The 21,991-nt window shown below is 44.7% G+C and overlaps 2 protein-coding genes across 2 annotated transcripts in view; both read left to right on the top strand.

Annotated features, from left to right (window-relative positions):
• Positions 1-11,997, top strand: part of ABCB10 (ATP binding cassette subfamily B member 10) — a 29,295-nt gene extending 17,298 nt beyond the window's left edge. The window contains exons 7-13 of the mRNA XM_081124310.1: positions 279-374; positions 1,208-1,417; positions 3,597-3,676; positions 5,084-5,264; positions 7,884-7,927; positions 9,632-9,666; positions 10,148-11,997. Of these exons, the coding sequence (XP_080980436.1) occupies positions 279-374; positions 1,208-1,417; positions 3,597-3,676; positions 5,084-5,264; positions 7,884-7,927; positions 9,632-9,666; positions 10,148-10,394 (893 nt within the window). The 3' untranslated portion in view covers positions 10,395-11,997. The remainder of the gene's footprint in view (positions 1-278; positions 375-1,207; positions 1,418-3,596; positions 3,677-5,083; positions 5,265-7,883; positions 7,928-9,631; positions 9,667-10,147) is intronic.
• Positions 11,998-20,062: 8,065 nt separating this feature from the next.
• Positions 20,063-21,991, top strand: part of NUP133 (nucleoporin 133) — a 34,495-nt gene continuing 32,566 nt past the window's right edge. Inside the window, exon 1 of the mRNA XM_081124184.1 lies at positions 20,063-20,355. Coding sequence (XP_080980310.1) covers positions 20,174-20,355 — 182 coding nt within the window. The 5' untranslated portion in view covers positions 20,063-20,173. The remainder of the gene's footprint in view (positions 20,356-21,991) is intronic.

Here is a 21,991-nt window from a genome sequence, read left to right as displayed (position 1 = left end):
TGATTAGTATGGCTGTATGTATTTGTAAATTCCCTGACCAACCAGGGCATCCTTCTTAGAAACATTTCACTCAGTGAAATTGGAAGAGAAGCTGAAGGAAAACAAGGGTATGAGACAGAGGGAATTCTGAACATGGATTCCCAGGTAGCTGCCTCAAATCTTTTTTTGAAAGAAACAGGCTTTATATTAAAAGCAAGTTATTATCTTTCCCAGAGAGATGGGAATAGCAGATGGCTGATTCCTGGTGCCAGTGATACATGGTAGCTTCTCATCCTCAGGGCTGAGCTCTTTCTATTCGGAGCTGATGAAAGGACTGGGTGCCGGGGGACGCCTCTGGGAGCTCCTCGAGAGAAAGCCTGAGCTTCCTTTCAATGGTGAGTCTGAATGTGTTGGCTTTTTTTTGCTGGGAATAAAGAAATGTGACTCCGCACAGTTAGGCCAGCTCCCTGCCCTGCCTCTGAAGGATGGGCATGACCAGTACGTCATCCCTGCCACACCGCAGGAAAAGGGTCATCAGAGGGCCGGGTGGTACGAGAGGAAAGACAGCTGCTGTGGGGCGCAGGGACATCCCTGAAAGCATGGGGTTGACCACAAGGGGTGCTGCTGCTTCCGTGAAAGCCAGTTCTCGGGGCTCAGGAGAAGTGGCTGTGCGCTGTTACCCTCCCAGCCCCTCACTGACTCCTAGGACGTTGTTGGTGAATGCCCAGGGTCCTCCAGCATCATGGGCTGGAGGAAATACGCCCAGGTAATACCAGGACAGGACAGAACCCCTGCTCCCCTAGGCTCCATCGCCGTTGTGTGATGCCCACGTGTGTAACGTCTTTCTCTCAGGACGTTGAGAGCGTATCAGATCAGCCTGGGAGCGAGGGAGCTGCAGAGGCCGTAGCAAGGGGGGAGGGTGGGAGCGAGCTCCGGGGCTCGTCTCTGGGCCGCAGTGACCTGTCGGGAGAGCTGGGGCAGTGGTGTCCACCTCCCAGGGCTGCAAGAATCAAACAAGACCGCACACGCATGGCGCCCTGGATGGAGGGCGTGCAGAACAGACGCAGGGTAAGCAAGGCAGAGGCCTCTCCTGCCTGCACAGTAAGGGCTCCTGCTCCAGGACCAGCTGTGGTGGAGCGTCCGTGTCTGTAGTCAGACCGTGGAAGCTGAGTTCACTTGTGGCTTTGATCTGTGTGTTAGGTAATTAGTATTCCATTTTATGTTCTAGAGGGGCTGGTCTTGAATGAGAAAAGCTTCCAAGGTGCTCTGGAGTTTAAGAATGTGCACTTTACCTACCCGGCTCGCCCAGAGGTGCCCATATTCCAGGACTTCAGCCTCTCTATCCCGTCAGGATCTGTCACAGCACTGGTTGGCCCAAGTGGTTCTGGCAAATCCACGGTGGTTTCCCTCCTGCTGAGGCTGTATGACCCCATTTCCGGTGAGTGGTTCACTGCATTGTAGGGCAGGACTGTCCTGAGCCCTGCAAGAGGGTCAGTTATGCAGAGTTGTCGTGTGAGAGTTCTGAACGCCAGAGGGTTTGTTCCCAGGAGAGAAATCCCTTCAACAGAGGTGTCCCTTTTAGGGTCATGGCAGCTCTTACAGGAGGCCCTTCAGGCATTTGGTGTAATTCGGTCAGATCCCTTCAAGTCCTGGGTGACTGCCTGAAGTCTACCTCCTCATCTCCCATGCCAGGGTCTCCTGATGCCCCCTCCTGGAGAGGGGCTGGGGGGCTACTCAGCAGTCACAGTTGCCATTCCCCCCAGCACCTCGGAGTAAATGCCACTGTGCCACCTGCTGAGCTTGTGCAGGAGCCAGGAGCTCCAGGGAAGCTCGGTGGTCCCCGTACAAGCAGTGCTGGTCACTCAGGAATTCCTGTCTCTGGCTGCTCCAGTGAAGCTGCTTGAGGAAGGAGGGATTTTCTTAACGGATTTTTCTCATTCTGGTTTTTATTTTATGTTTAGCTGGACTGTAGCATCTTTGACCCACAGAGCAAAGAACACGTTATTTTACTTTTTTTTTTTTTTAAAGCATATCTTTATTGATTTCAGAGAGAGGAAAGAAAGAGGGAGAGAGAGAGATAGAAACTTCATTGATGAGAGAGTCATTGATCGGCTGCTTAGCCTGCAAGACCGGCATGTGCCCTGACCAGGAATCGAACCCCGATCTCCTGGATCCTAGGTCGATGCTCAACCACTGAGCCACACCTGGCCGGGCTATTTTACTTCTTTATGACCTTTTAATTGAGGCATAATGACAATAACATTGTATTTCAGGTGTACAACATATGACTTGACAAGTGCATATATTTCGAAGCAATCACAATGTCAAGTTTACACCCATCACCAGACGGAGAGCCTGCAGTAGATATTCTCTATGTACTGGTTAATATTGGATGGAGAAAAGGATGTTTTTCAGCAAGAAAACAAATCAGACCATGACTTTAAAAAGAGTATGTCTGTGGTCTTTTTCTGTTTAAAACAACACGAGAGCTGGTTACGTGCCAGATGATTTTTCTGATTTGCAGGTCCTGACCCACAGAATCACCAGTTGTGTATAATGGGTGTTCCTGTGCTGTTTGCCTCTGGAATCACTGTCTTATTTACTCTACGTGTTATGAAATTCTGAGGTTAGAAAAACCCTAGTTAGGTGATATAAATAAAATGAAAATACTGATTCTTTGGTTTCTTCATCACGGGGAATAAATCGAGGAGGAAAGAAACTGCTTAAACCTCTGCCTCATGGCGCCTGCAGAGCACTTGTACTTTCTAAGTCAGAGGCCTCAGGTTTTTCCAGCTAATGAAAGTTTGCAGCTGGCTTGCATGATTACACACCATTAACTGAGACGGGATGGCACTTCTCATGTTAGTCACACTCTCATCACCCAGCACTGTCAAGTTCCCTCAACATGCAGAATTAATTCTGTTAGCTAAGGTCAGAGTTACATCTCATTATTTAAAAGCTCCACCACAGGATCCATCAGATTCTTAGTTTCAGATAACAGGTTCTCCTCCAACTAAGCTTATGCAGGGGGACATCTTTTGGGGAGCAATAAAATAGCTCAAAAATCACTGGCAGGGTTGAACTTCCAGGACACTTCCCAGAACTTCCCCACAGAGCCAGGCCTTCAGGGTAGTTGCTGATAGCAACATGGTCAGGAAACTGCAGAATTAGGCAGCCACTGTCATGGGTGCCTGCTTCAAAGAGGTGTCATCTCTGCCAATATTTGTGCAAGTGGACACCTCACGGCTTGCACCTCTCCCACATAAATCTCTTCTGAGTCAAAGCTTTGCACAGGTGCACCTTACTGTGGAGCCCCAAGTCACTACAGGGACTCTGGGAAGCTCTCTTCAGCTTCTGCCAGAGGGCGAGCTGGATGGATGTGCTCGATGGGCCAGTCAGCTAACCACTGCAGGGACAGTGGACGTGGGCAATCCGGAAAGGCCCTTTTAGCTCTGAAATTCCATGAGATATATTAGTTGTAGATTCTGTTTGGAGATTTTGATTATACTTTTAATCTTTTAAAAACTGAGTCTGGAATTTTCCCACCAGATCCTTTCTGTGTTTACATTAGTCATTGGCCCCATGATGCTCAGTGACTTTCCTTTCTTCTCCACAAGGAACGATCAGTCTTGATGGTCATGATATCCGTCAGCTAAATCCAGTCTGGCTGAGATCCAAGATTGGGACAGTGAGTCAGGTAAGAGGAAAGAGGTGTATTTTTATTGTACTTCCTTCTAAAGTTGCTTTTGTTATTTGCTTTCTGCCTGGTCTTGAATCTTTCAGGAGTGGTGGCAGTTTCCAGATGTATTGAACCAGTCTCACATGGCAGATTGTTTAGGTTTGTAAACAGTGCCATTTCTCAAGACCTCAAACACTTAAGCCCATTGAAGCATTGACTTTTTTTTTTAAAGATATGTGTTGTTGTTTTTTAAAATATATCTTTATTGATTTCAGAGAGAGGAAAGGAGAGAGAGAGATAGAAACGTCATTGATGAGAGAGTCTTTGACTGGTTGCCTCCTGCACGCCTCCGACTGGGGATGAAGCCCACAAACCCGGGCATGTGCCCTGACCGGGAATTGAACCGGGATCTCCTGGTTCCTAGGTCAGTGCTCAACCACTGAGCCACACCTGTCCGGGTGAAGCATTGACTTTTTATCAAAAGCTGGGGCTGCCATGAATTTATAATGCAGACCGTCTAGAAGGTTGGGAGAAAGGCTTAACTTTTTAGCTTCTACTGACTCTTCCCCAATCCCTATTTTTATTACCAGCCACTATCTACTGTTGGGCATAAGGGGTTTTAGCAGAAAGCAAGCCAAGTCTATGGTAAGAAGGAGCCAGGGTCCCCTTGCAAGGGGTTGCAGTTTTCCAGGCAGCATGTTAATATAATATGGTCACCGATGAGGCTGTTTCCATAAGACCACATGCTGCAGAAAAAGTCAGCACAGCTGTTTACGTTTCATTACCAGGCCATGTGCACAGCAGACACACCCGAGCCCCTGCTCCTAATGAGCTCCTCAGACCTTACCCGTGGCCCTTCTGCTGGGCCAGGGGCAGGTGGGGCCATGATAGGGGCTGCTCGGCAGTGTGAGGATATCAGTGGTGCACATTACGGGTGGAGAAAAGAAGGAGGGAGTTTATTTGCTTTTTAGGATCATTCCACAGAGTTCTGTCAAAGTGTCATGTTCCCATCTGTTTTGTGTGAATTTCAAAAAACATCCTCCATGGAAGGCTGGCTGCCGGAAATGCAGATGGGTTTATGGTCCTCCAGTGCCTCCCAGTTCCCAAGGTGAGGGAACTTGCATTTATGAAGTGCCTGCTGTGTACCAGGCACCTGCCGTGTGATCTCATTTCTTGCAGTTCCTGGGAACTACAGATGATAAAATCAACCCTGTTTACAGTAATACGTGAATTTTTAAAAGTCTGCTGGGTGAATTTATGAAGAATGAAGTAGTAGAACCAAGAAAATAGCATATATTCTTTGGGACCAACTTAATAGTTTCTTAGACATAAGGACTTCACTAAATATGCTCCACTATGGTCACTAGACCAGTGTGAAATCTGCTTTGAAATTTGCGACAAATATGTTTTGTTTCCAATTTGTAGGAGCCAATTTTGTTTTCTTGCTCAATTGCTGAGAACATTGCTTATGGTGCAGATGACCCTTCCTTGGTGACTGCCGAGCAGGTGGAGAAAGTGGCTGAAGTGGCCAACGCAACTGCTTTCATCCGAAATTTCCCTCACGGATTCAACACTATGGTGGGAGAAAAGGGCGTGCTCCTCTCAGGTACCTGCTCTCACTGCTGGTAGCAGAAGCTCTGCTCCAAAGAAGTGTCCAAACATTCCATGTTGCAATATTACATCTTATTAGACTTTTGTTCTTAGAGGTTATGAAATTAGACTTTCCACTTTCTAAAATCTCTTTTGCATGTGGACAGCTCCTCAGTTTCCTTCAGTTTTTACCCCAAAGTTGCACCCAAATCCCCACTGAGTGTCCCACTGAGTAGTACGCAGCCACAGCAGCTTTTTTCTCATCTGAGAAAAGATAAGGTTTTGTAATGCAAGATCCTTGAAAACTGTAGAAAATGAGAAAGATACAGGGTGGCAGAGTGATTTGTTCAGTTGGGGAGGCAGAGACTGAGTCAGGAACAGAACTGAAATTGAAAGAGTTCTTTATTCCCCAGTCTTCACTGTCCATGTTAGACCAGGGCTCAACAAGCTTTTTCAATAAAGGGCCAGAGAGTAAATAAATATTTTAGGTTCTGTGGGCCACATGTGGTCTTTTTCACATAGTATTCTTCTTTGTTGGTTTTTGTTAACAACCAAGTAAAATGTAAAAGCCATTCTTAGCTGAGAACTGTGCACACGCAGGTCCTGGCCCAGATCTGGCCCATGGCGTAGGCCTATGGCGTAGCCTGACCCAGACGAAAGGAGGGTGCACAGTGGGAGGCACAGCCGCTGTTCCCGGTGATGTCAGAGCACACCTGGCGTATTGTTATATTATGGGTGCCAGGCTTTCTGGAGGGAAGGAGAAAACTTATTTTCTCTTGCTTTAGTGTTTAGAAGTGGGTTGAGTAGAACTTAAAGGGAAATAATTTTTTATCTGGTTAAATATAAACTTTTTTTTTCATTACAAATATTAAAATATGCTCCCTTCCACAACAACACACTCTGTCGGCAGAAGCATCTCAGCAGCAATGGATGGATGCCTCCTGTCAGAGTGACGGCTACCAGGCGGGACTAGAGCAATGGTCCTTTTCAACACCAAACTTTTTACTTGAAGTGTGACCACAGAAAGTTTGACACAAAATGTTTTAAGTTTATTATGTGTGGCTTTTTAAAACTATCACAGTAAATGAAGTGTTTTTGCTGGATTGGGGAAGTCCCAGGAGTAGAATTACATGTTGCTGTGTTAGTATAAACCACTACTGCATCTCTGAGGTGTGCTCCTGGAAGAAAACCAGCTTGAGCAGCTCATGGTAACATTCTCAAGCATCAAGAAGTGGGGCTGGGAGCTACCAACGCTCTATTCCATGAGCACGTCACCAGGATCCTCAAGCCCCATTTCAGAGTGAAATAACCAAAGGTTTCAACCCACACTGGCTTTCTGGGAGAAAGAAAGGACATCTAGCCATAGATCCCAGTGCATTCAGTGGCACTGAGGATTTCTCCCAGCGACCAAAGCCCTCAGCTGGCTGCTCTGCTGACTGTCCAGAGCACTAGACACCCTCCCAGTCAGAGGTCGGAAAGAAAGGGCTGCCCTGCTCCCTCAGTGCTCCCCTGAAGTGAGCACAGGGCTGCCTGGTGGAGGCCACCTGTTAGCAGCACCACATATTTCAGCTGTAAATGGTGAACTTCTTTTAGATGAAATAATGTGATGTCCAGCAATTACTATTAATAAATATTTTCTGCCAATAAAATCAACCAAAAGGGATATTTTCATCCTTTTGAGATTAAATGAGATTGAGCTTTCTATAATGAAACCAGCCTGGAGGAGTGAGTCCTGAGCCCTGCTACCTGGGACTTACCAGTGGTCACTTAGGAGTGTCCTCTGGCGGGAAGGAGGAGGGTGGTGTGAGACAAGGTGAGGAAGGGGAATTATCACAGACTCTCTGCTTACCTCCTCCTGTCCCATCATAATCCCCCCGCTCCCACCCCCAGTTCATTCCCTTGCTTCTATTAGAATCTAAGTTTTAGAAGGGGGCGATTAGCATGGCTCCCTCTGTGTGTTACCTCCAGTTTCATACACACACAAACCACTGTAAGCATCAGTTCTTCCCTGGGCCGGGGGAAGAAAATAATATGAGAAAGGAAGGTGTCCGGAGTGGTGCTCGGAGGCAGAGCAGTGGGACGACAAGTCCCAGCCCCACCGATGCCCTTTGCTCCCGCCCACTGCACATACTGCTCAGCAACCCGAGGATATCCCGAGCTCCTGGTTTCCTTGCCGTGTTGGATGTTCTGTTAGGGAGGCAGTGTGTGTAGTGGTTAAAAGCATAGCCCTTCACTCTGTGCAGGTACAGACCTAAGCTCTGCCACATACCAACTGTGAGACCTTGGACAGCTTTTCTTGTGCCCCAGTTTTTCATCTGTAAATGGGAGTAGTATAGGATATACTTCATAGGACTTTTTTTAAGATTAAATGAGATAATACATGCAAAGCATTTTGAAAATTCCTGGTACATAGGAACGCCTCAATTAATGTTAGCTATGTTAATAATTGTTATTAATTTTGAGGTTAATGAGGAGACAATAGACTTAAAAGTAGGTTTCTGTTCTACCATCTTTCTTAGCTGTGACTAACTGGAAGAAGCCACCTTCCAATTGCCACATGGCTTATCAGACAAGACTGTTGCCAAGAATTTTTGTTAAGGTTTTCAATCTTTAAAAAAAATACTGTCGTTGTCAGGTGGGCAGAAACAGCGGATTGCCATTGCCCGTGCTCTGCTTAAGGTAAGCCTGGGCCACTTGGCTGGAGGTTTTGTTACTGTTTTTAATTAGAGGCCTTGTAACTTGTAAGTTACTATTTTTCTTCTTCCTTTTTTCTTTTTGAGGGGGAGGGTGGATACATGGTTGACAGTTCTGGTGAAAGATGAGTGAGGAGTCCCACTGAGTGCATGTTGTTCAAATTTTACAAGTAGTTCTTGCGTATTAGGAGGCCAGGCCTGTGCTAGTATTGACGGGGGAGAAGCATACAGTCCAGTGAAAAGTGATTACATCAAACTATCAGAACAGTACAAGTATGTTTACTTGTATAATTCGTGATCAGCTGCTAAACTGAGTAATACAGACTTGAAGTGCTTGTACAAGACTTCTGAGAGGAGAGGGAAAAGCCATCTTAGATGAAAGTCAGACATTGTATTTTTTAGGAAATAATAGTCTTTCCCTTTGTTATTTAACTACTCTCCACAGATTTATAGGTGATTAAAAAAAGCCAACTTTATTGGAGCATAACTTACATACCATAAAGTTCACCAATTTTAAAGGTACTTTCAGTGACTTTTCAGTAAGTTTACAGTTATTCAACCATCACACAATCAAAACAAAAAAGAATATATTTTTTTAGCCATTTCTATCACCCTAAAAAATACCCTTGTACCTGTTTATAGCCTTTCCCCATGCCCAGCCCCAGTCTCAGGCTGCCTCTAGCCTGCTTTCTGTGTAGATTGACCTTTCTGGACATTTCAGCTCAACGGAATCAGACAGGATGTGGTCTTTGGCATCTGGCCTCTTTTACCAGCGTGATGTTTTTGAGGCTCCTCCATGCTGCACCCTGTATCATAACTTTATTCCTTTCTGTTGCTGAGCAGTAGTCCTTTGTACGGTTAGCTTTGCGTTCCTTTGTTTGTCCATTCAGCGGTTGATGAACATGTGGGTTGCTTCCAGTTTTGGGTCGTTGAGAACAGGGCTGCTGTGGATGAATGGTGTGGAAGTTTTTGTGTGGCTGTTTTCATTTCTTGTGATAAACTCCTAGGCAAAGCTAGAATGTAATGTGTTTTATACATCAGCTTCCTCTTATTGTTTTCTGTTTTCTGTGATACTCCTAACTAAATTATCAGCAGGACTTTGAGAGCCTAGACTGTCTTCCTTCAGATCCCACCTCCCACTGGGAGGTGGCTGGCAGCAGGATAAGCTGTGCTGTGAACTATTTCCAGTCCAGGGATGGCTGTGATATGGCTTAAAGTTGCCTCTAACTCTTCCACTTGTGCGCTTTCCTCAGACACGTATGAGCTTGTGGTTTTCTTTTTCGTAGCAGGTTTATTGTGATATAATTCATATACTGTACAAGTCGCCCATTGAAAGTGTACAGTTCAGTGGGTTCCAGTGGGTTCAGTGCTGCGTATCCATCACCATGATCGGTTTTAACGCATTTTTGTCACGCTTAAAAGAGACCCCATACCCTTTAGCAGTCACATGTACCCCCCATTTCCCATTGGCCCAGCCACAGGTAACCGCCCGTCTGTGCTGTGTCTGTAGATGTGCTGCTCACGGAGTCCTACAACATGGAGCGTTTGTGGCTGACTTACTCACTCAGCAGAATGTTTTCAAGGGTCCTTCATGTTGCATCATGTACAGTCCTTCATTTGTTTTAATTACTGAGAGTTTGTGCTTTTCTAATAAAACTGTGTTTTCTTTTCAATGTTTTTCTTTCTTCAGAATCCCAAAATTCTCCTCCTTGACGAAGCAACCAGGTGAGGATATCTTAACACTGCGTTTAATTGTATCAAACCAAACTCTCCCTTTACCAGAGACTTATTTTTCTGTATGTCAGAGTGTTACAGCTGAAAAGGCCCTTCCCCCTGCACTTTAAAGGGGCTGAGTCTGAATTAACGACAGTTGCGAGGCAGTGGACAGGCTGAGCCTTGAGCTGAGGGTTGTAGTTCCAGTTCAGACACATGTGTGTTGGATCCCCAATCACTCTAATCTACTACTGTGTGGATTCTATTCTACTTACTTGACAGTCATTCTATGGGACTCTAGAGCCCCAAGCTTCCTTTTTAATAGTACCTTTATAATATAAAAATATATAGTGGACCCAAGAAGGTAGCATTTTGATGATAGTGTCAGTTCACTGCTGATGAAGGGCCACTGTGTGGGACAGGAAATACGTGAGCTCACCAGGCACGCGTGGCACTCATGTCTTTGCTTTCTCACTCGGTTTTCCTGTTCAAGTGCGTTGGATGCTGAGAACGAGCACCTTGTGCAGGAAGCTCTGGACCGACTGATGGAAGGAAGAACAGTGATGATCATTGCCCACCGTCTGTCCACCATCAAGAATGCTAACGTGGTGGCTGTTCTCGACCAAGGAAGAATCACCGAGTGCGGGAAGCATGAAGAGCTGCTTTCGAAACCAGACGGGATCTACAGAAAATTAATGAACAAACAGAGTTTCATTTCAGCAGAAAGAAGCAGTTACTGAGTAGGAGAGACTAAAGCAAGACAGCGTTGCAGGCGATTTTTTAGGGGTGGTATGGAATCTAAATCATACTTCAAGTTATTTGAAATATGCCTATTTTTCCCAAAGTATATAAACTATTGTTTCAAGATGTACCTGTTCTCAAGGCCTTTTTATTCAGAGTTTTAATAATTATAACTTTCTAAATGTCTATAGCACTGAAGTTATTTTCAGGTTTTGTACTTTATTTTATCTTGGAATATTTTAATATAGCATGACACCTCATTTTTTTTACTGCTGTTATAGATTGAAGCTATTGTCGAATGACAACCTTGAAAAGGGAATTATAAATTTAAAAGCCTAGTTATTTTAGGCCGGTTAGCCAGTCGCTGTGTGGTTCGCGTGGTGTTCTACCCGCTGTGGGTCGGGTGTTACTAGGAAGCGCGAGGGATGCGAGTCTAAGCGTTCATCTCACCCTCGTCCTCCCGTGCCGTGAACCCAAGCACTACGCTCACAAGCCGTTCGTGTCACACACGAGAAGGGAACGTCTGCGTTCTCGGTCTCCTGTGTCGTCAAGGGTGTGCGAGTTGGGGAGTGTGTGTCCCTCCGGATGAGAGCTGTTTGGATGTGTGTGGTTTTTAACATTTTTGGCCCATGAGCACCTGATGCGTTTTGAAAGGGGAAGCAGCAGCCCCGCCTTTGGTAGGAAGCCTCGATTCCCGTTTCTCACACGCTACTTTCTATGAGCCTGGAAAGTGAGGCGTGAACTGCCAGCTATTATCAAGAAAGATGCAAAAATGAATTTTACATTACATTGTCTAAGGCATGTCCTGAAAGTTATATTTTAAAAATGTACAGTCCCTAACCCAAATTTTACAGCCTTTATTCAGTTATTTAAATACTTTTGAAATTTCTTTAATGAGGCTAAAATTTGAATCATATAACTGATTTCAACCTTAAAACATTTGAAGAAAGTTTAGAAGTTCTCGCTGTTCTACAGAATATCAAGAAACCTTAAGAACTTGCTAGTCTTCTGAAAAGAGGACATTCATAATCCTTTTCCTTTACTTACAGTTTTATTCACCTAAATGCCTCAAAGTCCTTCAAGCAGTGCTGACAACTAGATTTGCCATGTTTCATGTCAGTGGTGGTAATTTGCTGTTGCCTCAAGAAAAAGTGCTTTCTCGGCATCGATGATGCCAGACCTAAGAAGTAACTGTGTCGACATAATTAAAATGGAAGTTTCCTCCTGTGCTAAGTAATCATTAGGTCCCCGCTTAGACTGGAAGAAGAAACCACTATTTCGCATGGAGTAATATATTTCATTCTACGTAAGGGGATTTATTCACGAATAAAAGAACTGTGTTTTTTGAATCAGTAAACAGTGCGCCTGTGACCATCATTTTAACCAACTTTACTTGTAGTCTTTACGCAGTTTGCTCTTCTGGTTTGGTTCACAGGAAGCAAACAGCACAGTGACACCGCTGGACCTGAGGGAAATCTCTTTGTGCCATAGAAAGATTTACAGATTTGAATTTAATCATTATGTGTCATTTCCTAATGCAAGATGTTCAGTGTGTCTTTGGGTAACATTTATATCGTGGATTAAAATTTATAGTGAACTTTATCTGTGTCTGTCACTTTTTTGTTTTCGCTGTTTTTTGTTAAACCCACTGGGGTGACGCTGATGAACAGCAGTGTGTGAGTTTCGAGTGTGCGGAGCTGTAACGCCTCGTCTGTGCTGCATTGCGTGCTCTCCGCCCAAAGCTAGTCTCCCTCCGTCACCATAAATTTGACCCCTTTACCCTTCCCACCCTCCCCTCGCCCCCGTTTGCCTCTGGTCACCACCCTGCTGCTGTCTGTCTGTGGGTGAGTTTGCTCCTTTGTCGTCTGAAGTGTCTGCTGGTTTCCATTCCCACGAGCGGCGACCGAGGGCTCCCTCTCCCCACAGCCTCTCCGGCGCTTGCTGTTCCTTGTCTTACTGAGAGCGGCCATCCTAACAGGTGGGAGGTAGTATCACATTGTGGTTTTAATGTCATTTCCCTTATAGCTAGTGGAGTTGAGCATCTTTTCATACATTTGTTGGCCATTTGTATGTATTCTGGGAAATGTGTTCAGGTCCCCTGCCCACTTTTTTAATAGGATTGATTTGTTGTTGTTGTTCGTAAATTGCATGAGCTATTTATATATTTTGGATATTAGCCCCTTATCGGAGGTATTATTTGCAAATACCTTCTCCCATTCGGTTGGTTGCCTTTTTGCTTCGTCGATGGTTTCTCTTGCTGTGCAGAAGCTTTTTTATTTTTATGTCGTCCCGCTCATTTATTTTTGCTTTTACTTCCCTTGCCTTTGGTTTTAAGTTCACAAAATCCTCTCTGAGCCCAAGGTCCGTAAGTTTAGAACCTGTGTTTTCTTCTATGTGTTTTATTGTTTCAGGTCTCATATTTAGGTCTTAAATCCATTTTGAGTTAATTTTTGTGTATGGTGTCAAGTAGCAGTCCAGCTTCCTTCTTTTGCATGTGGCTTCCCAGTTTTCCCAGCACCATTTATTGAAGAGGCTTTCATCTCCCCCATTGAATGTTTTTGGCTCCTTTGTCAAAAATTAGTTGCCCATATATGTGTGAGTTTATTTCTGGGCTCTCAGTTCTGTCCCACTAGTCTGTGTGTCTGACTTTTTGCCAGTACTATGCTGTTTTGAGTATTACAGCTTCGCAGTTTAACCTGAAGTCGGGGCGTGTACCTCTGGCTTTGTGTGTTTTTCTCAGGATTGCTTTGACTATTGGGGGTATTTTGTGCTTCCATACAAATTTGATAATTTTTGTTCTATTTCTTTGAAAAATGCCATTTTAATGTATTCTGTTCTGCGGCGTGACCTTTTGTGGTGGCCTCTTGGAGTCCTTTCTGTTTCTGTACTATCTGTTGTAACTTCGCTTCCGTTTCTGATTTTATTTCTTCCTTAGTGAGTCGAGCCAAAGGTTTGTCAATTTTATTCTTTTCAAAGAACCAGCTCGTTGTTACATTTTCCTATTGTCTTTTTTCCCTCTATTTTGTTTAATTCTGCTCTGGTTATTATTTCTTTCCTTCTACTGACTTTGGGCTTTGTTCTTTTTCTGCTTCTTCAAGATGAAACGTTAGGTTGTTTATTTGAGATTTCTCTTGTTTTTTGAGGTAAGTCTGTGATGCTGTGACCTTCCTTTTTATTACCACTTCTGTCGCATCTCTCAGATTCTGATGTTTCGTATTGTCATTCTCATTTGCTTCTATGTATCTTTTGATCTTTTATTTCTTCTTTCACCCAGTCTTTGTTTAGTAACATATTGTCTTTGTTTTGTTTGTGTGTTTGTTTTTTTAAAATATTTTATTGATTTCAGAGAGAGGAAGGGAGAAGGGGAGAGGCAGATAGAAGCATCAATGATGAGAGTCATTGATCGGCTGCCTCCTGCACGCCCCTGACTGGGGATCGAGCCCCCAACCCTGGCATGTGTCCTGACCGGGAATCGAACCTCAATCTCCTGGATCCTAGGTAGATGCTCAACTGCTGAGCCACACCAGCCTAGGCCTAGTAGCATATTGTTTAATCTCCATATATTCGTGGTTCTTTTCAGCTTTCCTTTTGTAGTTGATTTTCAGTTTCAAAAGCATTGTGGTTGGAAAATATGCTTGGTATGATTTCAGTCTTCTTAAATATGTTGAGGCTACTTTTGTGTTTCAACATGTATGCCCTTGAGAATGTTCTGTGTGCACTAGAGAAGACTGTACAATCTCATGTTCTGGGATGAAACACAGTGTAAATATTGATTATGCCATTTAAGGCTGATATTTCCTTATTGATTTTCTATTTGGATGATCTATCTGTTGCTGTCAATGGAGTATTTAGGTCCCCTATTATTATTTTTTTCAGTTTCTCCCTCTAGTTCTGTTAGTAATTGCTTTGTATGTTTTGGTGCTCTCTGGTTGGGTGCATATATATTGTTATGTCTTCTTGATGTATAGTCCCCTTTATCATTATGAAATATTCATCTTTGTCTCTTACCTTTTTTATCTTGAAATCTATTTTGTGTCTGTAATAGGTAAAGGTTACACCTTTTTTTCTCTGGATGCCATTTCCCACCCCTTTGCTTTGAGTCTGTCTTTGCAGCTGTGTCTCCTGAAGGCAGCATATAGTTGGTTTTGTTTGTTGGTCCATCTCCCTACTCTGTGCTTTTTAACTGGTGAGTTCAGTCCATTTATATTTAGGGTGAGCACTGATATATGAAGATTTCCTATAGCTATTTTATATATTTTTTGTTTTTTTCTTTATTTTTATTGTTGACACTATTACAGATGTCCCCACTCCCCCGCCCTTTGCCCACCTCCATCCAGCCTCCGCTTCCCCCGTTCCCATCTGTCAGCTGTTACATATTATAACCCATAGACACAGAATATTCTATATATATTATATATATAAATATATAATGTTCTTTGTCGAATCCCTTCACCTTCTTTCATTCAGCCCTCCCTCCCCCCCTCCCAGCTGTCAGTCTGTTCCATGTAGCCACGCCTCTGATTCTATTTTGTTTGATCCCACTTCTGGAAATATATCCTAAGAAGCCATTTTATCTTTTGTTTCCTGGTAACACTGCGCCTTCATTGTTTCTATGAATTTTTCCCCTCCATTTCCTTTGTTTATGTTATGTGTCTCAGCTCTAGATTTTTTTTTGTGTGGTTCCCATTAGATATATGTAAAAAAAAAAAAAAAAAAAAGTTTCATGTGTACATTTTTTTTTCTTTTGATTGCATCTTATCTCCACTCACCTGTGCAAGTTCAGTCCTTTCCCTCATCTCCTTTTATATTTCTGTTGTCACAAATTATCTTTTTATGCTGTGCATTCAACTCCAAATCTCAGTAGCTGTTGTCCTGTTTTTATTTCCTTTAACCTTTATGTTATATTTGTGTTTAATACCTTATTCTGAACAAGAGTTGCAGTTTACTGCTTCTGTCAGTCATCTTACAGATTTGTATCTTTTGTCTTTGTTTCAGGTAGAAGAGCCTCTTTCCTCATTTCTTGTAACGTAGATCTTGTGGTAAATTCCCTCAGCCTCCGTGTGTCTGAAAAAGCCTTTATATCTCCTTCCTGTCTAAAGAATAACTTTGCTGGGTATGTTATTCTTGGCTGGTGATTTCTCTCTTTCAACAATTTGAATATCTGATTCTACTCTCTCATAGCATGTAGAGTTCCTGCTGAAAAATCCTACGAAAATCTAAAGGGATTTCCTTTGTAGGTAACCAACTTCTTTTCCTTGGCTGCTTTGAGAATTCCGTCATTGTCAGTAATTTTTGACAGTTTTAACATAATATGCTTTGGAGAAAGGCCTTTTTCCAGTTTTGATCATTACGTTTTCAGTTAGCTTCTTGGATTTGAGGGTCCAGTTCTCTCTGTAGGTTTGGGAAGTTCTTGTCAATCACTTGTTTGACTAGGCTCTCTGCTCCCATCTCCCGCTCTCCTCCTCCTGGGGTATCCGTTGTTCTTACGTTGCTCTAACAGAGTCGGGTAGCTCCATAGAGTTCTTTCTTTTTTACAAACAATCCTTTTTTTTCCAACAGAGACATTTATGTTTCTACCTCCAATATCACTGACTCTTTCCTCCATCTGCCTGCTCCGTTTCCTGGGCTCACTGCTTCAGCCTTCATCTCATTTATTGACTTCATCAGCTCCAGAATTTCTGTCTGACTTGTTTTATAGTTCCAGTCTCTCTGTGAAGTACTCCTGTTTGTTGATTTTACTTCTGAGCTCACTGAATTGCTTTTCTGAGCTTTCTCGTATACTGTTTTTTCAGAACTGCAGTTTGAATTCCCTGTCATTTTAATCACAGTCTCCTGTGTGTTTTAAGTTTTTTTTCTGGACATTTTAAAATTTTCTTTCTGAACTTCCTTGTCACCTCGTTTATTCACTGTGCTTGATGGATTATTTCTTTGCCTGGGCATTTGTTGGGAATATTTTTTTTTAAAAAAGCATTTCAGCCAGGCCAGCATGGCTCAGCGGTTGAGCATCGACCTAGGATCCAGGAGGTCACAGTTCAATTCCCGGTCAGGGCACATGCCCGGGTTGCGGGCTCGATCCCCAGTGGGGGCCGTGCAGGAGGCAGCCAATCAATGACACTCTCATCATTGATGTTTCTGTGTGTGTCTCTCTCTCCCCCTCTCTTTTCCTCTCTCTGAAATCAATAAAGATGTATTTTAAAAATGAATGAATAAATTAAAAAGTATTTCATACCACTGTTCAGCAGGTTGCTTAGTAGAGGTCTTTCTTTTGCTTTCCAGTAGGTGGTGCCAAAATGCAAGTTTTTATTTTCTCACCTGCACTACTGGAGCTTCTGGGATCTCTTGGGGTAGTGTTGCCTCAACTGTGGAAAATGTCCCATATTCCCTGAGGAGGTGGGGGTCCCCTTTACAACCCAGTCTCCTCAGTCTTGGGGAACCACCCCCATGTTAGGAAGTGGGCGGGCCCCTGGACTATGCTTTCTAGCGCTGCCTTCTTGTAGCCAGAAGCCGCCAGCAGAGCTGCTCGGAGTTGACCCAGCTGGCTCTATAAGACTGCGCCCCATGGGTGGGTGAGGGGTGGGGGCGAATGGGTTTACTTATCCAGGGCTCTGTTCTCTCCGGTGGGTTTATCCATAATCAGTACAGACAACTTAGGCTGGAAAGTTTTTCAGCCCTTTTGCCCTCTGATGAGAGGATTTTGCTGCTGGGCAGGCCACTGGAGGGTGGTGTGGGCAGTCTCTCACATCTATGGGATCCTTTGTCTGGTGATGGCAGGCTGTGGAATGCTGCCATCTCTTGCACCATTTCTCTGACCCTGACCCTGGGCTTCGCTTTGGTGTGTGCCCCCTACCCAGGCCTGATGCTCTCTCCGCCCCTCTGGTTTGCCCAGTGGGGGGGTTGCACCCTACCCTTCAGTGCTATCGTGTCTGCAGGGGCCACTGCGAGCACCAGACTGTTTGGGGCTTGTCTCTGTCCTTCCCCTACCCATCCCATCTCCCGTTTGCTGCCATATGCCCACCTTCTGATGTTTCAATGTGAGAGTCACTCAGACATGTTTGTGTGTTGAGCAGGGAATCCTCTGATGAATTATAGCCGGCCAACTTGTAAATTCAAAGGGAGAGCTCGTGCCACTGTGCTGCTGTTGGCCAATCTGTCACTTCTTGTAAAACTTTTTACTACATTCAGTTTCTTACTAGAATTTGGCTATGGAGATTCAAGAATAAAGAAAAAAACTAACATTACAAATACAGAAAAGTAAGTAGCAATTACAAGTTCCATTCCTTTCCTTCTAAAATTCTTAATGTCCTCATTCGTTTGCTATTTATAAACATGTTTAGTTGCTTCAATAGAGTAAATAACTATCCCCTGCCCCCACTGTGGAGAAGGAACTGTGTGTGGAGTTACTAATGAGTAATCATAGTACCTACCCTAAAGGAGCTTCTAATTTAAAAAGAGAGGGCATATAAAAATTAATTACAAGAAAATAGCTAAATATCACAGAGGCAGTGTTGGTAACACTGTTGTTGTTTCTAGTGTTTGCACGTTACCACATTTGATACTCTTGACACTCCTGTAATTTAAACAAACACCTATCAGCCCCGTTTCACAGGTGACGAAAGAAGCATAGGCAAGTTGTAAGCTACTTCAGCATTCATGCTTCACACAAAAGGATATTAGAGAAAAAGGTAGGGGCTGGATCAAGACGGGGTCTTCAACACCATGCTGAACATCTTAGTTTTTACCCCACCCGCATGGGGAGCCATTGAAGGATATGAATGTTAATATAAGCAATTTAGGAAATAAGCAAAAAAGAAAAAAACACATCTGAAACCCTACATGTGAAGATAAAATTCCACGTTATGAACTCAGCATTTTGTTGACCACCGTCTCAGGCTTATCTTTGTGTGGTGCAAGGTCTTCTGTGACCTTGGACCTGACTGGTTCCCTAGAAATAATCACAGGCCACACCCTTGTAAGTGCACTTTTACAAAGTAGAGCTCCATTTTGGGAATACCACTTTATTCCATAAGAATGGCAAAGTTGTTAGAAAACAAATGAAAACAAATGTAAACATTACAAAGCATTAAATATATTAATGAAATAAGTATGTGAGAACTACATTGTCAATGTTCCTTTAGGGTTTCATGTGTTTGGGTTTTTTTCCTGCATGTTTTGTTACATCTGAAGCATCACAGTGTTTTCCTGGTTATCTCCACTTATTTAACTCATGCAATAAACACTGAGCATCTTCTATGTTGTTAGGTCCTGTGCTAGGTGCTGGTTGTGCCTCCCTCACAAAGCCAGTGCAGGGGTCAGCAAACTGCAACCTTCTGCCTGATTTGTTTGGCCTGCAAGCTAAGGATGGTTTTTACAGTTTTAAATAAAATCAAAAGAAAACTATTTCATGACACATGGAAGTTGCATGAAATTCAAATTTCAGTGTCCATAAATAGCGTTTTATTGGAACAGAGACACACTCATTCAGGAGCAGTTGTGACAGGGACCGTACAGCCTTCAAACCTGAGATACTGACTCTCTGGCCCTTGACAGACGTTTGCTGACTCCAGAACTGATGAAAACAATGCACGTCCTTCATTGCTTGAAGGATGTTTAACCTACACTGAAATTTAGAATTCTCCCCTAAAGTTCCATTGCCATTTAGATGAGAATTAGATGAATGCCTTGAAAATGACTGTCTCGGATAATTTCCATAATGAGTTCTTAATTGTCCCCCTGCCTTTCCATTTTAATAATATCATGATTACTGTGTTGCTGAGGATTGCAATTCTAACAATTCTACGACATCTGCAGGAAACAATTCTGGCTACTTTGTTGCCGGTGGTTGCAGCGATGAGTCCCACAGAGAATCTACAAGCCCAAGAGCAGCTTCAGGCCCACCTTAGTTCATTATGCTGGCAGTGTGAAGGGCTGAGCGGGCAAGGAGGCAGAAAAGGGGAATAGAGACAAGACTAAAGGCCGAAAAAGAGGGGCAGCTGAGTGCAGGGCAGAGGGAGCGCAAACATGGCGTCTACCAGCGACCCTGCGCGCTGCCAGGTGCCGGGACGTCGGGGCGCAGGCGGGCTCAGGACCGCCCCCGGGAGTTTCCCTCTTTCCCTCGGGCGCCGGCCAGTTTCCCAAAGGGACAGAGGTGCAGGAGGACGGGGGGCTGCGGTCTCGGAGCGAGGCCGGGATCGCAGGTACGGACGGGTCGCTGGTGTGAATGAACCTGCACAGGCGGCGCTGAACCGGAAAATGACAAGCCCGGCGAAGAACCACCACCACACCGAGCGCGAGCCCGGAGTCAGGCGGACGGGCCTCCTCCCCTCTCCTCCCGGGCCAGGGAACCGACGCTTTCCATTTCCCACGGGGCTCGGGAGAGACGGCGCGCGGGAGCTCCGCGCCCCGGCGGTGGGGGACCAGCCCCGCCCCGGAGTCAGAATGGCACCTGGCTTCCCAGTTTCACTTTCCCTCGTGTCCGGGGCCGACCGCTCTGCGCCAGAGATGCCCCAGCCCCTTCGCTCCTCCGGGGGCCACCGCCTGCACCGCATTCGCAGGTCCGCGCGGCCGCTTGGCGTCATCACCGCGCGCCCTCCTTCCTCTCCCCGCCAATCCGGCCACGCCCCCTCGGGCGGCGCGGAGCTATGACGTATTCGCGGCGCGGCGCTTTGACGTATTCACGGCGCGCCCTCCCGCCCCTTGAGTGTTCAAGCTCCGCGCGCGGGCCGAGCTTCAGCCCCCACGGCCGCAACCCACGAGCTCTCTGTAGCTTTTTCTTTCCGTCATGTTCTCGGCCGTCTCCTCTCCGCGGACCCCGGGGCCTGGATCCCGAAGGGGCCCGCTGGGCGGAGTCGGGCCGGGCTCCACGCCGCGGACGACCGGCAGGAAGGGTCTGCCCATGGGGTCCGCAGTCAGCTCCCCGGTGCTCTTCTCTCCGGTGGGCCGGCGGAGCTCGCTGAGCTCGCGGTAAGTGGCCGTCCCCGGTGGGGTCTGGCGGCTCGCAGGCTACGGCCTCGGCGGGCCTCATCGGGTAGAGCCTCCGGAACCTGAGGCGCCGCCGGCGAATGCCGAAGTACCGGGAAAACGGGCTGCGCTACCGCTGCGGGCTCTCAGCCTCGCCGTAGCTCGTTCATTGGGCCTCCGCGTCGCACTTTCCAGGGAGTTATCTCTGTGTAGAGGTGAAGCACGCACTGGGTGTGAATCAGTGGTCACCTCCCTCCCTCCCTCTCGCTACCCTGTGATCCGGTGTAAGTGTCTCAAGACCCTTCCTCTGTGAAATGGCGAAAATACCCGTCCCCAGCCTGCTGCACCGAGGCCAGAGGGGTCCGTGTGAGATGCCACGACGCAGACACAAAGTGATGGTGGGAATGAGGACCTGCAGCGCTGGAAGATCCTTGTATAGTGCATAGCGTACCAGCTGCCGTTATTGTCTGCTGATTGGAATTATGAAGGGCTTTTAGCTACAGGAGCTAAGTTGTAACTAAGCTAATAGGGAAAGGCTTTTGTTACCAAATAAAAACTTGGCGCACCAGTCCACTTCAGTGGGCCACACCACTCCCCTTTCATAACTAATTTAGAACTTTAGCAGAAGGTGACATGTTTCTGAATAGCTTCCTTTGAATTCCTCTATCAAAAATGAATTTTCCCCTGTAGGAAAACGGTAATATTGGTTCTTGCACTTACAGTAAAATTTATCTGTAAAATTTTGCAGTGCTTTAATTTTTAATTTTATTTTTTCACTTACAGTTTACATTCAGTATTATTTCGTATTAGTTTCAGGTGAAATTCTGCAGTATTTTAAAGGAGAAATGATTTTTTTAAAAAGAATGCATAGTGTCCTTGACTTTTGCATTTGAAAAGTGCCCTTCAGAGTGCTGATCTTGTTAGTGTTTCCTCTCCTTTTAGAAAAGACAGAATAAAAGTTGTACTTTATTTAATGTTTTTTAAGAAATTTCCTCTTACCTTCTGGTGATCATTTAAAGAAAAACCTTTGTTACAATACTCTTTTGGTAAACAAAGCTCTCTACTACTCTGTATTTGTGTCTTCTCATTTAATCCTCATATGATAAGAGATAGAATAACTTTTAAATTGGTAACTTTACATTATTTTTCTGAATGTTAAAATGAAGGTGAGAATAAAATACAATTTCTGCTGCTGTATTTGCTGTATTGAAGACCAGGTAACAGCAGATATTCATGACCCATTTCGTTTCTTGCTTGATTATACAGATCTGGTAGATTCCTGTAATTCTAGTGGTGATGAGAGCTTAAAGAAAACATAATCCAAAGTTTGTAAAACTTTTTTGACCACAGTGTATGGTAAACTCTATTTTATATTCTGTGGGTTTTTTTTCAAAAATGTTTATTGATCGAGCCGCTCAAAATTACCCACAATATGTAAAACACTGATCTAGTCCAACCTTCTTATTTCACAGCTAAGGAAGTAGAGTTATAAAGAGTTTAAGTGAATGGCACACTCTTAAACTAGAGTTTAAGAGTCTGAGGCCAAGGTTTTCTAAATCCTGTCAGTTTGTTTTTTTTTAATGAAAAATACATTTGATTACACCAAATACTCGAGCCAGAGGTTTTTTTCACTGTTCTA

Source organism: Miniopterus schreibersii (genome assembly GCF_964146895.1).
Source record: "Miniopterus schreibersii genome assembly, chromosome: 21".
In the NCBI taxonomy this organism is placed as follows: domain Eukaryota; kingdom Metazoa; phylum Chordata; class Mammalia; order Chiroptera; family Miniopteridae; genus Miniopterus; species Miniopterus schreibersii.
Note: the sequence above shows the minus strand (reverse complement) of the source record. Positions and strands in the feature narration are given on the sequence as shown.